At 40.2% G+C, this 17721-nt stretch overlaps 1 protein-coding gene across 2 annotated transcripts in view; it reads right to left on the reverse strand.

The window, feature by feature from the left end:
* Window positions 1-1652: 1652 nt before the first annotated feature.
* CUZD1 (CUB and zona pellucida like domains 1) overlaps window positions 1653-17721 on the reverse strand; it is a 36354-nt gene continuing 20285 nt past the window's right edge. Inside the window, exons 1-9 of one of the 2 annotated variants that reach the window (XM_025396620.1) lie at window positions 15223-15641; window positions 10658-10808; window positions 8497-8711; window positions 6903-7053; window positions 6330-6547; window positions 5678-5850; window positions 4210-4601; window positions 3169-3437; window positions 1653-1954 (exon numbers count right to left, since the gene is read on the reverse strand). In XM_025396620.1, coding sequence (XP_025252405.1) covers window positions 1782-1954; window positions 3169-3437; window positions 4210-4601; window positions 5678-5850; window positions 6330-6547; window positions 6903-7053; window positions 8497-8711; window positions 10658-10808; window positions 15223-15304 — 1824 coding nt within the window. In that variant the 5' untranslated portion in view covers window positions 15305-15641 and the 3' untranslated portion in view covers window positions 1653-1781. Of the gene's footprint in view, window positions 1955-3168; window positions 3438-4209; window positions 4602-5677; window positions 5851-6329; window positions 6548-6902; window positions 7054-8496; window positions 8712-10657; window positions 10809-15222; window positions 15696-17721 lie in introns of those variants that run through there. The other variant, XM_025396619.1, reaches the window with a different exon arrangement.

Raw genomic sequence — 17721 nt, forward strand, 5'->3', positions numbered from 1 at the left:
GAACTAGAACCCAGGCCACCCACCCCAGACCTAGGAACTTTTATCACTTCACTTCTCTGGAGTCCTTTCTAAAGAAAGAAAACTTAAATAGTAGCACACATATTGATAATGCATATGCACTGATATTGGAGATATACCTCAATAGCTCCACTACAAATGATCTTATGATTCTTGGTAATACGATTTTACACCATCTAGTGAGTCGCAATATTTGATCATTTTCTCAGCATTACACTTTTGTGCCTGCTATGCATCTGAATCCCTACCATGTTGGCCAGCAGAGAATGTCCAGTCATTTCCTGATAGAGAGATGACTGAAGGGCTGTGACCAGACCAGACTGTTTCACAAGCATTTAACCTGATTTGCCCATTCTAATTAAATGTTTAGGGGTTTTCATGTTAGGTTAAAAAATAACTTTGCAGTCGTTCAACTTAGGCTACCTGGATGAACATAGAAAAGAGTCACTGTGTGGCTGCCTGAGATATTAATATTTAGGAGATTGACATGGAGATATTGAAAAGAAAATGGGGAAGATCTGTTGTGATTTGGAGCTAGAAAATCTATCAGTGTCCCAAGGGCATGTTCTGTGAGGGCAAAGATTCTGTCACGTCCACCATGTATTCTCTTCAGCATCCTGTAGATGTAATGCATGTTTAGAAGGAAGGAGAATGCCTTTGGGCATTTGGGAATGTGGTTACCTGTTTGGATGCATATTAGAACCTGAAACTATGTGTGTTGTTAGATGATGAGAGAGAGTTGTGTTGATCATCTAGGGTGATTAGATTCTATGTTTTCATGTGTAAAGTCAGTGCACACTGGGGTCTTTAAGCCACAGTAAATGGGAAACTGTAAACCCAAACTGGCTACTAGTCGAGGACAATGAACCTTTGGCTTTGGTGCTTGATGATGAAGGGGAAAAAAATGTTTTCATCTCATTAACCCAGAAATGGTATGAAGTTTCTCATTTTATGCTCACATTTGTCTATCCAAAGCGCTTTCCTGAAATGCTTACAGTGAGAAATGGTGAGGCTCTGCATGAAAGCAGGAAGGCATGTGAATCAAGGAGACTGCAGTTCTCCTCACGCTTTAGTTTCAGAAATTTTAACTTTTGATGTTTCAAAGAGTAGCATATTTGCATCTAAAAAATAAACACATCTATCTTTGAAGGCTACTTTTCTTAAGTAAAAATAACCCTTTTCACCTAATATTTGGTTAAAATGTTTTGTATTTATAAAAGGAGGTGTTCATTCGTGTAATTTTTTTTTTTTTTTTTTTTTGAGACAGAGTTTCGCTCTTGTTGCCCAGGCTGGAGTGCAATGGCGTGATCTTGGCTCACTGCAACCTCCGCCTCCCAGGTTCAAGTGACTCTCCTGCCTCAGCCTCCCGAGTGGCTGGGATGACAGGCACGTGCCACTGCACCCAGGGCTAATTTTTGTATTTTTAGTAGAGACAGGGTTTCACCATGTTCGTCAGGCTGGTCTCGAACTCCAGACCTCAGGTGATCCACCCACCTTGGCCTCCCAAAGTGCTGAGATTATAGGCGTGAGCCACATGCCCAGCCTCATGTAACATTTTTGTATCTTTAGTTCCTAAAATGAGAGCCAACTGGCGTGGTATTTATTTCCATCGTCCTGTAATGAAACACGCTGACACAGTGACATGCAGGCCTGTGTGTCACTTTCAGGCCCTTCCTAATTTATTCATAATATATGTAGCCACGAGGTAGCATTTCCTTTGGCATCCTGGAGGAACGTGTCTCACTTAGGGTTGGACCTGTTGGTTAATAGTTCTGCAGCTTCTGGTATTTGTAGTATGCCTGTTGATTTACAAAATGCCTCACTGTGATTGTGGCTACAATCACTACATTCAGAACTAGAACCATGAATGAAAACAGATGCAGACTGTTGAAAGGCTGGTTTGGAGTTTCTTCCGCATGTGTTTCATGCTGAAATCCTAAAATTGGAAACAAGATGAAAATCACTTTTTAAGAAATGTTAACATTATAAAATGTTGGTAGCTTTTATAATACCTGTACATATCCTATGACTCATATATGAGTTAATGTATAACACATAATGCCAACACAATATAGAGGAACCATTATCAAATATTTGAATTCATTTATATTTATATTTAATTTTAAACTCGTTTCAAACAGTTGACTTAGTTTGGTTTCTTGATATCACGTGAAAAATGTGTAAAACTCAAGCATAACAGTCTAATGGAAATGCAGCTTCACTGTTGCTCACTGTTGCCAAAATACATTTTGTCAACAGAAAAAAAAAAAAATTTGTTCATTCCCTTGAAATAGGAAAAAGATACTTTTCTCATATTGATGGTATTTCCATAATGACTTCCATTTATAAATTTTCAACTAATTTCAGACCAGTGTCTATAGATACACTATGTAAGCCACTTAGTGAATGAGTTTATAAAATTACTGAATTTAACTTCTGTTTGTTTTTCTGTTTTTGCCATAGAAATATTTTGTTACAAAGCAGAACCATACTCCTTTATCATGCTAATAATAATGAATAAATACAGAGATCATAAGGTCCTTTAATGCCATTTTCAACTAAAATAACTTCTTACCCTTTTTCTTTCATTAAGGCTTATCTTAAGCCATTTAATTATGAACCTTCCTTAAGTATTTACCATCATTCCTTTCATGTATCTAGGCAGATCTCAGGTTTCAAGCCTTTCAAAAGAAGCAGGGCTGGCCTATGTTAATATAATAGATTCTTTGTTTTTAAAAAAAAAAATAACTTTTTTTCAAATAGGCTATTACGTGGAATGCTGGTTCATTTTGTTTTACTCATTTAGGAGTTAAAATACATTGCTTTCAATTCAATTATCTGCTATGGCATCTATAATAAGGAGTCAGGAAACTAAAGGAAACTTGTTTTTAGAGATGAGGACATTACACTGAAACTCAAAATCCAAATGAATGGCAAACTATCAGTGTATCATATGCTTACACTGTACATAGTATGCATATTATCAACTGATGGAAATAAATACTAATCCTGTGTACTTAAAATTCAACTTATTTGTTAAAGCTCCTATTATAAATCTCTAAACTGTACATGCTTAAGAGTTACTGGATTTAAGCAGCATTTTATGAGCCATAATGTGCTTTTTGATCATGAAATAGCTTTTTGTCTTACCTGAATTACCACTTGCACTTCGATCCCTTTTCAGACGAATGGGTCCTATGATGGAATCTGTTTTCCATTTATATGAAGAAATGTCTCGTTTGCTTCTGGAGACACAACCTTGACTGCAGCGAGACTGGTAGTCACTGCTATCACATATCAAAACTTTACATTGCAGATACACAGAGCTCAAACTTCTCAAGAATTTAAAAGCATTAAACTGGAATCTCCCATAGTGTCCAAATAAGGGATACACCTTACAAGTCTCATCTCGACTACATCTGGAACAGAATTTATGAACATGTTTAGAAGATACAGACAAATTCAGTCTTTTCCATTCTAAAAAATTTTCTCTGAATTAAGTTGTGAATCCAAAAATCCCTCATGAAAGACGGTGTCTCTAGTTCACACTACAGTGAGTTAAGACTATAGATGTGATTCCTGGGTAAGATAGCAAGGTTCTTTCTAGCTCTAAAATTCCTGGTCCGTATAACTTAATCAGAAAACCAATACTTACGTATTGGAAGTCAGACTTCTTTCCTTACATGCTTACCATTAACGTATCAGTACAAATGACATAGTTAAAATCCAACAAATTGTAAGGAAAAAAGGAAATTGTTCCTTTCAAATAAGAACTTTCTACATTTTTTCTTAAGGATGCTACATGTGTTTTACTGATGGCGTTGTATTTTAAAGATAATACACATGAAATAATCTTCTAGGTTTTGCTTCACAAAAACCAAAACGTGCAAAAAACAAAAACAAAAATAGAACTTTTATAACAAAAATAAATTTGTTTCTACCAGCAAATATTTTGTAAATACACTTAAAATTCTAGAGGATATAAGCTGTGTCTGCATAAATGTTTAAATTTAAATTATTCATAATTGGTACATAGTAATGGTATTTTATAAAAGGATTAGAATAAATTTAATGAAATTTCATGTAGTACTAGGAAAAATGTATATATATACAACACAAAAAATTACTTCATTGAACTTATTATTCCACAGGAAGAAATACCATACATACATCAGTTACATTAATACATACCCACTCTTGATTAGGTCATAGGTTGGAGACGCAAGGTCAGAGGTTGGAGAGGCTCTACAGGTATCCAGAAACACCACCAAATTTGGATCTGAGGTGTGCAGACTAACTTGAACAAAAAGAGTTTGGTTCAAATCCACGTAATATGGTGACTCGAGTATAGTCTTTTCAAATGAATCGGATTCAAAAAGAGCCATGCTTGTGTTATATTTGCCCAGTGCATTTTGATTTTGTATTACATCATCTTCTGTTATGTATATCAACCCCACTGTAGAATTATGTTCCATTTCACACTTCACAATAATCTGGAGTTGTTTCTGACGGGTGATCACTTCAGAAGGTGAGGATGCAGAAAAGGTGATTATATTGGTGTAAGTAATTGACTGATCTTCTACCTGCAGAACAAGATAGAATTCAATTTTTATATTTTAAGTCCAGTAATATTTTAGAGCATAGATGTGGATAACATTTGCAGGTACAGATATAATTTTCTTAAATCACGAGGCAACAGCTTTCATGTCAGAATACTATAAACCTTAAATGTATTTCATTGAAGAAATATTCTAGGAAAGAAAGAAAGAATGAGATGAGAAATACAGCTTGTATTACAGAGACCTGAAGATAGAATCAGATAGAATTTTTTTCAGTTACAGTAAAATCCATTTTGAATGCAAATTTCCAGTCTTGAGAAGACATTAAACCTTACTATATATTGCTTTCCTTAAGGAGCTTTAAGTTAGTGTGGCTAACTGGGAGTTTCCAAAATATATGTAGACCAAGAGTCTGCAAGAGGAAGGCCCTTAGCTGCCTTCCCTGGGGGTTCACAGTGTAATAAAGCCTGTGTGTTCATTTTTAGCAAGATACGATGATTTACTTCTGTCTTTACCAATTCCTCTGGATTAGTCACCATTCTTTTCAATTAGGTTATTATTTAATGTCTGAGTGAAAAGTTTATGATATGTATCCTAAAGAGACCAAAGGTTAAAAATGTTTGAAATCTTGAATGGGACTTCTAGAAAAATGTAGAACAAATCACAAACTTCCAGTAATATCCTTCAGGTTTCAATTTTTTTTAACATTTTATTTTCTGTCTTTAAAAGGAAAAGAAGAAGATCCTAAAAATTCAGCTAGATCTTCACTAAATACAAGGTGTAAACATTTTCTGCATAAGTGTTACTGGTAGGTTATTAAGCCAACTGCATCAAGATGTTCAAACTCTCTTTAGTGAGTTTTCAGAGTTCTTTACCTTCTGGGAAAGATAACCCCACTTGTCCCGAAAATGAATCCAGCAATTTAGCAGCTATGTATGAATGGGTATGTGCACTAATATGTCTTCACATGCTTCTCATGTGGTTAAGCCACTAAAATTTGGGGGCTGTTTGTTACAGCAGCTAGCAAGCATTACCCTGACTGCATTGCTCAACATGCACTCAGCATTTGACAAAATCCGGCTATCAGTATTTCACTTTACCTTTCTGATTGTACCACATCCATTAAGAGGGATAGAAAATTCCACAACGTTTGATAATTTTGGTCTGCAAGTTGGGTCTTTTAGTTGTAAGGTATTCCCATTAGAGTTAAAAGCCTCTAGGTAAGATTTGCTTATAATAACTCTCATCCTGTCAGAAGAGCAAGTTAAAGATGCTGTCAGGGAAAAAAAAAAAAAAGAATGGTCATGTTTATGCCAGCTAGGAATGTTGGATCTTGAAGAGCTATGTGTACAAGTAAATATATAAGAAGTCAAAAACATTTTGCCCTAAATAGTAACCATAAGTTTGAGATAGCCAAGCAGTTGATTCACCTTTTACTGTGTTCATTGTGACCTTGTTTAGAGCTAGAATCTGCAAACCTGATGTTTTTAATTGTGTCTTTGCAGAAAGAATTAAGGGAAACAGTCCATATTATCTGCATAAATTTTTTTCAGGTTAATAAAATCATTGATTTCCTCTTGCATTAAGCAATGCACAGAAATGATTGTCAAGCTTAAGATTATGAATATGTTCCCAAGTATATATGACATGCTTGCAAATAGGAATAGCCACAGGTAGGCTAACAATTAACAGTTTCTATGTATGCAATCTTCAGAGAGCTCAAAATAGCTAAGAACATAAAACATGACTTACTAGTGTTGATGTTTTCTGCATAAATTGAGGTGTAGGAAGCAGAAAAGCCCCGGTAAGAATTGGCATAATCTGTAGACAACACGACAGTCAGAGAGTTTGATGACGATTCGAAGGTGGGAGTCACACGGCCACAGACTTGTCCAATCAGGCCAGAGTTGGTGGAGGGGCCATCATAGATGGCAAGAAAGTCAAATTTGCACTGTTTGTCTATTTCTAGGCTAGAGAATGAGGGCCTCTGGTGAAAAAGAGTTTCAAACCAATTCAATTCTATTTTCTAACATCCCAACAATCCTACTCTTAAGTGATTATGGATTTTTTTTTTCCTTCAATGGTATCTCAGGTTTACGAGGACAAACCTGGGGTTTTGATAGTCCCTGACAAGGACCTCAGAATCTTCAGAAAAATAGTCAACTTAGTTCAATGGAATAGCATCACTGTTTTCCTTTCTTCATCAGTTCTTTGAAAAGGGCCCATATATGGGAATTACATATGATAATTTCTCTTCCCCAAATCCCCCAGTTGCCAGGTGGGTTTACTGCATTTGTTCCAACAGAATTGGGCAGCAGTACTTACAAAATCTCTTTGAAGTTTAGTTTTATCTTGTAACCTTTCTCCACTTGTATGTGCCATACACAATAAGCCAGCTCAGGATGCGGATTTGGGTAATTGGGGCTGGTGAAGGATCCTTCCAAGGAGTCCAGGTAACCGCCACAGTTTGGAATAGCTGAAATGGATGTGAAGGTGGTCAAGAATGAACATCAAAATAGTGACTGCTTTTAATTTCTGTGTCGTGCATCGAGCTTAACACGTCTCTCCTGAGTATGATTCCATCTCCGTCTTTCCCATGGGTCACATATTGAGGTTTTCATCCTTTTTTTCATTGAAATTTCTGCCCACTGGTGCAGGGAAGAGAGGGAATCTTTACACTATTGCCAAATGAATCATATTAAAGTTGTGCTGTAAGATGTGTTGCATCTGGAGAGACTCCCATTACCTGAACTGCACCATAGAAAATAAAGTCACACCCTCCCTTGAAGGCTCTTCCTCACTCTCACCAGCTCAGCTTTCCAGTCTCATCAGCCTCTGTCCTATCCTCCCTTTCTTCCCTTGACTCCTCGGCTGTCAGCTCCAGTAGAGGTGAGTGCTCTTCCCTGACTCCCCCCTCCACCTGCCTCACCATGCTATTGTTCAAAGCTCAGCTCAGAAACAGCCTTCATGAAGCAGCCCTTGGTCTCTCCTTTCCCCAGTAAGTACATAAGGAAGCAGCTGGACAGATGAAATGGGAGAAACAATGCAGAGAGCTCTTTTTGGAGATGAAAATGGTTTAGATTGGCTGAAGCATAGGGTGCATGCCAGGCAGCAGCTAGGGGCAAGGCTTGAAAAGGTGGCCTGGGTCCAGCTTGGGAAAACCTTGACTGCTGCACTCTGGAGATCGGATGGTACCAAGAAGTCAGTGGTTTCAGGAGGAGAGTGACATGGTCAGCTTTAGGTCTTAGAACGAAATCCACAGTGGAGCTCTCCTCATGAACCCACTTGCAGATGTTCTTGGCATTCTGCTTTGGATCACAGTGGAACGTAGGTGCCGTGAATGCAGAGCCCTGTAAATGTAGCCTCCAACCACCTGACGGTCTTAAATTTCAGTGGTGAGACCAGAGATTTCCAGCATGCACTCTCCAATCTTCATTGTCAGAATCATCCGAGGGACTTGTTAAACATGAAGGTTCAATAACCCCAACCAAGATCTAAGGAATCAGAGCATAGGGAGGTGTGGTCCCTGAAGAAGCATTGCAGAAGATACTAGGGTTACTATTAAACAGGCTGAATGTGGAGTCTCTGCTTTGGGGCTCTAACACAGTACCCCTCAACATGTAGCCATCTGATCAGCCCTTTGTCTCTGCCTCATCTGGGAACTGGTTAGAAAGGCAAGATCATGTGCTCCACCCAGAACCAATGAATCACAATATCTGTGATGGGGCTGGGATCTACGATTTAACAAGCTCTCCAAATGATTCTTATGCACAGATGAGTTAGAGAACTACTGCTCTCTCAAACAGAAAAGACTCTGAGAGAATATACTCAGACTGAAGATTATAAGAACCCAGACAGGAGAGTGTGTAACCTGTGCTTGCAGGAGATGTGAGTGAAGGTTGTGTAAATGATGACTTACAGGTGTTAGGAGAGAAGAAGTAGTAGAAGACAAAGACAGTTCGTTGAATTCTTGCCGAGTCAGTAACTATTTGAAACGTCAATGTACTGGCTGATGATTCAAATACAGGAACATAGTCGTTTTTACTGCAGACTTGCCCTAGCAGAGGCCCATTGCTGGAGGTTCCGTTAAAGACTTTAATGTTTTCACTTTCACAGCTTCCATCTGGATCAAGCCTGTGGACAAAACACAACTGTGGCTGGAGAAGTGTCACAAGCAAAGGGGGTTTGCAGAGCAGAGTCAATTGCTCACCTAGGCATGTAAATTTACAAAGTGGTGGCACATCTGTTTTCATTTAAACGTCTCCAAGACCAATCACCAACCCCACCATCCTCAACATCAAATCACAAACTGTCAATTTTAATGGGCGCAGGGAGGTGAACTGCTTTGCCTATGTCTCGTATCAAGTAAATGATGAAGATGGGCCTGGAATCAGAATTCCTTTCCTTCTACCTATTTCTATCTCTCCTATTCCCCATGTCCATGTAATCTTTGATGAACCTTCTTGTTTAGAATTGTTTCCCATTGACGCTTGATATCCAAGGCTATTGAAAGGTGAAGCAACTCTTCTTCCACAGCCACCTTTCCCAAACCTTAGCACCTCCCTAGTTGCTCCTTCCTTCCCTTATATCACCACCACTTCCTCATTCTGAAGGACAGTCCCATGCCCTGCATTGGACAGGACAGCCCAGGGTTTTAGTTTGCTGCCCATTCTGACAGGGTCTCCCCAAATATCCTCAGAGGACATATGTCCAAACTTACAGGAAGTAATACAACGGTAGAGAAATCTGGGTTCTCTTTCCACTTTAGTCACTTACCTGCTGTATAAAATTAAATCAGTGATTTAACCTTTCTTGGCTTCAGTTTTCTCATCTGTAAAATGGGGATATCACAGCCTACTTCTCATTATTGTGTGAGGTTTATAATATTCTGAATATGAAGCACCTGCCACAGGCCTGGCACACAGGTGTGCAATAGATGTTAAATGTTAATTTCTCGCCTCCCTTGCTCTACCCACACTTTCTCTTCCCCTCTCTCCTTACACAGCAAGAATAGCATATATGTTTCTCAGCAACCATTCCAGTAAATTTGAGGACTCTTTTGCTTTTTGAAGGATAAGTTAAATTCCAGCTTCAGTGGTACAGGGCTACTATGGTTCTCAAAAGTGTGGTACTTGGACGTGCAGCATCAACACCACCTGGGCGTTTGTCAGCTATGCAGATTCTCAGGTCCCACACACTCCAGCTGAATAAGATAATAGAGACTCCAGCTATGGGGCCCAGCAGTTGTGTTTTAACAAGTCTTCCACATGCTTCTGATGTATGATCAAGTATAAGAACCACTGGGACAGGCATAAGAGTGGGGGCTCTGGAGCCGGGCTGCTTGGATTCAGTTTCTATCCCATTTTTATTATTTTTTAGTCTTGGACCTGGTAAGTGACTTCTCTGGGTTTTCTCATCTATAGAATGGGGATTAGACTGCATCTGGCCAGAGGGTTGTTGAGAGGATTAACTAGAGACAGATCTCAGGAAACACTGAGTGTCTCTGCAGGGCAGAGTCATGTTCTTAGCTTGGCCTCACACTGGGGTCACCTGGGCACTTATAAAAAGCACTTATAAATGTATACTTATTTCAAAATAAAAACTATAAAATTAAAAAAATTGATGCCTGGAGTCTACCCCCAGAGATTATAATCTAATTATGTAGTGTACAACCTGGGAGTCCGGGTGTGTGAAAGCTCCCCCACATATTCAAATGCATAGCAAAATTTGGAACCAAAGTTTAGTGTTTTAAGGCCAAGAAACTGGAACTAGACCAGCTAGGTTCTAACCGTGGTCATGCTATTCACTATTTGTGTGACCTCAGACAAGTTCTCAACCTTGCTGTGTTCGTAGTACTATTATAGTGCTGACCTTGAAGGACCTCTGTGAGCCAGTGCCAGGCACACAGCCATTATCAGTGACTAACAGCCATCATCCCCATCACCATCATCATCATGATGGTTGTCAGTGTCACTACCAGCTCTAGCAGCAGCTGAATTCTTTCTACAGAGAGACCCCTGCCCAACCCAATGTGGTCAGAGTTTGATATCCCTTATTAGGAAACTAAAGCTTCTACTTACTGGATATAGGAAAAGATAATTCTGATGCTTTTGTTTTCTGGTCTTTCTATTGTCCAGGTGCAGTTCTCACTGGGATTGAGTTGCAGGATCATGGCTTTGTGGGTCTCTGCCATATTGGCACCCCCTAGAGTGACACTGCAGCTTGAATTGCCTGTTAGAGACCACAGATGGCACTGAGGAAAGTCAACAACAGACCTTTTCCCCTCCCTGAGAGATTAGGAATCTACCTCTCACATGTAATATACATAGAAGCAGACAGCTAATTGTGGATGGCACTTAGCTTACTCCAAAGTAAGTCAAAAGCAGTTGATTTCTCCGTCTTGAACGGTTTGAGAAGTATTTGTAACTTCTCTACATATAGTCCATAAAAGAGACTATATTAGGACCTGAAGAAGGATGGTTTGTATTTTTAATAGGTTTCCATATGAACATGTGTCTTCATTTCTCTAGCATAAATACCTAGGAGTGATATCACTGGGTCATATGTTAAGTGTATATTTAACTTCATAAGAAACTGCCAAACCATTTGCCAGAGTGGCTGTTCTATTTCATAATCCAACCAACGATGTATGAGAGTTCCAGTTGCACCACATGCTAATCAACACACACTACTGTCAGGTTTTTGTATTGCTTTGTTTAGCCATTCTAACAGATATGTAGCAGTATCCCATCATGGTTTTTTAACTTGCATTTCCCTAACGGCTAATGACATTGAACATCATTTCATGTTCTTATTTTCCTTCTATATATCCTTTTTAGTGAGTATCTCTAAGTCTTCTGCCCTTTTTCTAACTTAGCTTTTTGTTTTTATTATTGGGTTTTGAGTTTTTTATATATGCTGAATACATGTCCTTTGTTGCATCTGCAATTTGAAAATATTTTCTCCCAATCTGTATCTTGTCTTTTCATCCTCTTAACAGTGTCTTTCCCAAAATAGAAGTTTTAAATTTTTTATAAAGTCCAATTTAGTAATAGTTTCTTTTATGGGTTGTGCTTTTGGTGTCTTGTCTAAGAACTCTTTGCTTAACCCCAGGTTACAAAGATTTCTCCTGTTTTCTTTTTTAAAATAATATAGTTTTACATTTTACATTTAGAACTATGATCCATTTTAAGCTAATTTATGGATAAGAAATGAGGCTTAGGTTGAGTTTATTTTTTGCATATGGGTGTCCAATTGTACCAAGACCATTTGACGAAAAGGCTCTCCTTTCTCCGTTAAATTGCCTTTGCACTTTTGTCAAAAATCAATGGACCATATTTGTGTGGATCTATTTCTGAACTCTCTATTCTGTTTCCATTTTCTGTGTCTATCCTTTTGGCAAACCACACCTTCTTGATTACTGTAGTTTATCAGAAGTCTTAAAATTAGGTAACATGAATGTTCCAACTTTACTGTTCTTTTGCAAAATTGTTTTGGCTATTCCAGTTCCTTTGCTTTTTCATGTAAATTTTAGAGTCAGCATATCTTTATCTATTTAATATTCTTACTGGGATCTTTATTGGAATTGCACTGAATTCATAGATCAACCTGGGGGGAAAAAAAAGGATGGTTTTTAAAAGACACTTGATTGCTAGAATGTATAAATAATTCTTACAATTAAATAATTAAAAGGCAAATAATCCAATTTAAAAAGGACAAAGAACCAGAATAGACATTTTTCCAAAGAAGATCTATAAATGGCCAATATGCACATGAAGATATACTCAGCCTCATTAGTCATCAGGGAAATACAAATCAAAACCATGAGATATCACTTCATATGCATTAGGATGGCTAGAGTCAAACACAGAAAACAGCAAGCATTGACAAGGAAAACATGGAGAAACTGGAATGCTTATACACTGCTCATGGGATTGTAAAGTGGTACAGCTGCTATGGAAAACTGTCTGGCAGTTAGTTCCTCAAAAGATTAAACATACAGTTATCATAACCCAGCAATTCTACCACTAGGCATATCCCCAAAAGAAATAAAAACAAATGTCCACACAAAAACTTGTATACTATATTCATTGCAACGTTAGTCCTGATAAGTCAAATATTCATCAATTGATGAATAAATAAATAAAATGTGGTCTATCCATACATTGGAATATTATTCAGCAATAAAAAGAAATGAGGTACAGTTGTCCCTTGGTGTCCACGAATGATTGGTTCCAGGACCCCCTGTGGACACCAAAATCCATGGATGTTGGAGTCCCTTATGTAAAATGACTTAGTGTTTGCATGTGACCTATACACATCCTGTACACTTCAAACTATCTCTAGATTATTTATAACACAATGTAAATGATGTGTAAATAGTTGTTATACTATATTGTTTAGGAAATAACGACAAGGAAAAAAGTCTGTACGTGTTCCCTAACCAACTATTTTTTTTCAAATGTTTTCAATTCATGGTTGGTTGAATCCATGAATGCTGAACCCACAGGTACTCAGGGCTGATTGTACTGATACACGCTACAATATATATGAACCTTGAAAATATTATGCTAAGTGAAAGACCATATATTACATGATTTCATTTATGTGAAATATCCAGAATAAGTAAATTTATAGAGATAGAAAGTAGAGTAGTGGTTTACTTGTGCTGGAGACATCAGGAGAAATGCAGAGTGACTGGTAGTGAATACAGAGTTTCTTTATACATATATATACATACATATATATGTCCACACAAAAACTTGTACACTAATATTCATCGCAACATTAGTCTATATATATTAGTCTCTATATAAAATATATAGTTATAGATATATTAAACATTGGTCTATATATAGAGACTATATATATAGACTATATATAGAGAGACTATAGACTATATATAGAGACACTATATATATATATAGAGAGAGAGAGAGACAGACAGACAGTCTTACTCTGTTACCTATACTGGATTGCAATGGCACAATCATAGCTCACTGCAGACTCAAACTACCGGGCTCAAGTGATCCTCCCACCGCAGCCGCCAGAGTAGTTGGGACTACAGTCATGTACCACCATGCCCGGCTAAAATTTTTTTTTTAATTTTGTAGAGTCGAGGTCTCACTACGTTGTTCAGGGTGGTCTCAAACTCTCAGCGTCAAGCAATGCTCCCATGTCAGCCCCTCAAAGTGCTGGGATTGTAGGTTTGAGCCATCGTGCTGAGCCTGAGACCGTTTCTTTTGGGGGTGAAGAATATGTTCTGGAATTAGATAGTGGTGATTGTTGCACAATTCTGTGTATATACTGAAAAACACTAAATTGTATACTTTAAAATGGTGGATTTTATGGTATGTGAATCATATCTTAATAAAGCTGTTATTGAAAAGGAGAAAGAAGAGAAGAAAGAGAAAAGGAGAAGAGGAAAAATAACTGGATCCTAAAGATAAACTGTTAGCAGTGAAATTATCCAGTAAGGGGCTGGGCGTGGTGGCGCACACCTGTAATCCCAGCACTTTGGGAGGCCAAAGCGGGTAGATCGCTTGAGCTCAGGAGTTCAAGACCAGCCTGTGCAACATAGTGAAAATTCTTTTCTATAAAATTTTTAAAAATTATTTGGTAAATTCTTATATTTTTATGTACATTGTCAGATAGGCACACATAAAATTATTACTAATTCAAAATCCCACCAAGATTTTGACTAATGGTCAAAAACCCCACCTACATAGGAACAAAGGTTTATTTTTATTTATTCTCCCATATACTCTCATAACCCCATCCACCCAGAAACAATCATCACTAAAACCTTGGTGTAAACTCTTCCACACCTTTTCCTTTCCTCTTCTATTTCTAGATGTGTAAAACGCTTGAATGTATATATTTCAAACATAAGAACCATCATATGATACAAACTTCAGATCTTTCTTTTTCTCTTAATGTGATCTACGGACACATTATAGATCAGAGTCTTTTTTTTTTTTTTTTTTTTTTTGAGACAGAGTCTTGCTCTGTCACCCAGGCGTGAGTGCAGTGGCATGATCGCAGCTCACTGCAACCTCCATCTCCCGGGTTCAAGCGATTCTCCTGCCTCAGCCTCCCAAGTAGCTGGGACTACAGGTGCGTACCACCACGCCTGGTTAATTTTTGTAATTTAGTAGAGACAGGGTTTCACCATGTTGGCCAGGCTGGTCTCGAACTTCTGACCTCGTGATCCACCCTCCTCAGCCTCCCAAAGTGCTGGGATTACAGGCATGAGCCACCACCCCCAGCCATCATTTTTTTTTAAGTTGCAAAAACCAGTGTTCCATTGTATGGATTTACCATAACAGATAATGAAAATTCGTGTTGTAGTTTACAGTTATCTAAGTGCACACATTTATACAGATATCTTTGGACACTTTTATGCTTATTTCCAAAACATAAACTCTTAGCAGTAAAATTACCCAGTAAAATTCTATACGCTTTTGATATGTTTATGGACATTGTCAGATGAGCCAAATAAAATTCGAACTAATTTAAAATCCCCCCCAGGAGCATTAGAGTACATTTTTCTCTGAACTGGGGCCACTTCGAAAAATTTTGAAAGAAGCCTCTTAAGAGAAGAATTTCTCTGTTTTGGTGAATAAATCTGGTTCAATTTTCTTACCTTCAGCCTCTGCCATTGTCAACTCCGCCAAACAGGAGAGAATTAAGAGGGTCAGTGGCATGAGCCTTTTTACAAGCTCCATTTTGGCAAGGGGCTGAGCAGCCTTAAAGACTGGCAGCTTTTATAGCCTCTGTGTTACATCAGCTTTCTGGACACCTCCAGGGAAACGTCAGTTCCAGCCATGCAATGGGGTAGATTTGTGTGAGAATAGAGCAGCTGTGTGACTGGTTTCTTATCAGCAGTCCCCACAGTGAGGGTTCCCTCTCCTCAAATCCTTCCCGGAAGGGTTGACACCCAGTGGAAGCTCTTTGTGGGGATCTCCAGCAGCTGGTTCCCAGCAGGCACTGAGTTATTCTCCATGAAACTGATGGGGAGCTGTGCCTTTCTTCTGTGCCTGCACATCACAAACAGGTGGCCTCATTGACATCATTGAAGTCTTCAGGCTCTGCTTCAGGGCTCTGCTCTACAGGAGCCTGTAGCAGAACAAAGGCCAGTGGGGCAAGGCAGGTGGTGCAGTACCTGGGCAAAATCTGGGTCCAGCTGGGACATTCAGATGCCCTGCCAGTTGGCTAACCCTGTGGGGGAGGGGAAGAGGGTAGGGATGAAGAGAAAAAGAGGACAGATCCAGATTCCCCTACAGGGATTTCTAACCAGTTATGTCTGGAGAGGCTGAAGCAGGTGAATTAGTCTCTCAGGCATGGTGTTTTGCAGCCGAGAGAAAGAAATCCTAGTGTCCACAGTGAGACTGGGAGGAGCAAGTGGTGGTGGGTGGGGGCTGCCCTCTTTTCATTCAATCAGTAAATATTACTTATTGATCTAGGGCCTAAGCAATATAGAATTGAATGTGAGCGACGCAGTCCTGCCCTCATGAAACTTATATTCTAAGTGGAGAGTTAGACAACAAAAATAAATGAAGAATTCAAATGGTGAGAGGAGCTATGGATACAATAAACAGGCTGACTGCATAGATGGTGGTTGCCTTGGGGTGGGGAGGAAACCTGACAGTGAGAAGGAGGGCATCTTGAGAGATGAAATCGGAACAAAGGCAGAAAGATAAGAGGGAGGCATTCATGGGTGATCTGAGCTTGGGGGTTGCATCTTAGGCAAAAGAGAGGGCAAGTGCACAGGCCCTGAGGCAGGGACCAGGTGGGCACACCTATAACAGTACGGAAGAAAGAATAGCCTGGCTGGACATGAGTGGGAGGAATGAGCTGGGAGGGGAGGATGGAGAGGAGCAGGTGAAGGTCAGATGGGGAAGGACCCATAGGGCAAATGAGTCTGGGTTTCACTCTAAGTTCAGGTGGAACATATTGAGTGGACAATGCCAGGACTGGCTACTTTCTGAAGAACCTTCGTGCAGTTCTGGGGAGGTCTGACGCCCGTGTAGGCTGAGTCTCCTAGGGTGAAACCCTCTGGCTACCGTCAGCCCCTCTGTGTTGTTCTGACAGTGCTGAAGCCCAGGACACTTCCCTAGGGAAAGCACAGTCCTACGCCGTGACCCAGGGGATCCATTCCTTGTTGGGTCCTTGTAGGGGAAAGGCAGCATCTGGGATGCTCAGGAGGAGCTTGGACATTCCCCAAAGCCCCTGCCTGGCTCTGCTCCACTCCTGTCTGCCCGGGCTGGTTGTGGATGACGCAGGACTGGGTGTCCTGGGGTGAGTTAGCAGGGCACAGGTGTTTGAGACTGGGGACCCTTCTGGTTACTAATCGCTTGCAGCTGTGTCCATGAATACCCACCCCTACCCTGGGCTTTCCCTCTGAACCCCTCTTTGTCACCCATGGCTGGGATCTCCAACATCCCTAATCCATCTCCACTGAGTGTGAGAGTTTCGTGGCCACACTCTGTCAGGTGGCCCTGGTAAAGGACCCAGGCTTCCAGGTCCAGTCAGGAGAGAAGCCACCTTGAGGCCTCTGGCAATTTCCTGGGGACCATGGGGTGCTGTGGGGTCACCCTGCATCATCTCACTGCTTTTTCCCTGTCACCTGTGCAAGTCCCCACTTCACATCAAGGACACAGCGGCTCAGATGAGTAAAGGGACTTCTCCTGGTGAAGGCCAAATTGGGATGGGAACTGGGTCCATAGGGCTCTAAAACCCATGTGTGGTGCTCTGTCCTCCTGCTAATGGGGGTATCCTGAAGACCTTTGTCCCACCTGCCTCCCTCACAGCCCCTGCAATACCTGCACCAGGAGTAATCACCCACATGGGGAGGCCCTGGCACAGGCGTCCTGGGTCCAGGCACTGGGCCACCCACTGTGTGGGGTAACAGGGGATTTGTATGTGCTCCATCTGTCAGAGCTTGCTGGTGACAAGAGAAAATCAAAGACAGGGGACAGAGACAGTGCCCAGAAACTTAAGGGGGACAGGTGACCTCCGGCTGGAGGCTGCCCTGACTTGGCCTCTTCCCGAGCATGCTGGGGCTGGAGGCGCAGCCTCCAGGAAGTGCTCGGCCTCTACAGACAGCTCTTCCACCCACATCTGGCCCATTTCTGTGCCTAGA

Source organism: Theropithecus gelada, chromosome 9 (genome assembly GCF_003255815.1).
Source record: "Theropithecus gelada isolate Dixy chromosome 9, Tgel_1.0, whole genome shotgun sequence".
Classification (NCBI taxonomy): domain Eukaryota; kingdom Metazoa; phylum Chordata; class Mammalia; order Primates; family Cercopithecidae; genus Theropithecus; species Theropithecus gelada.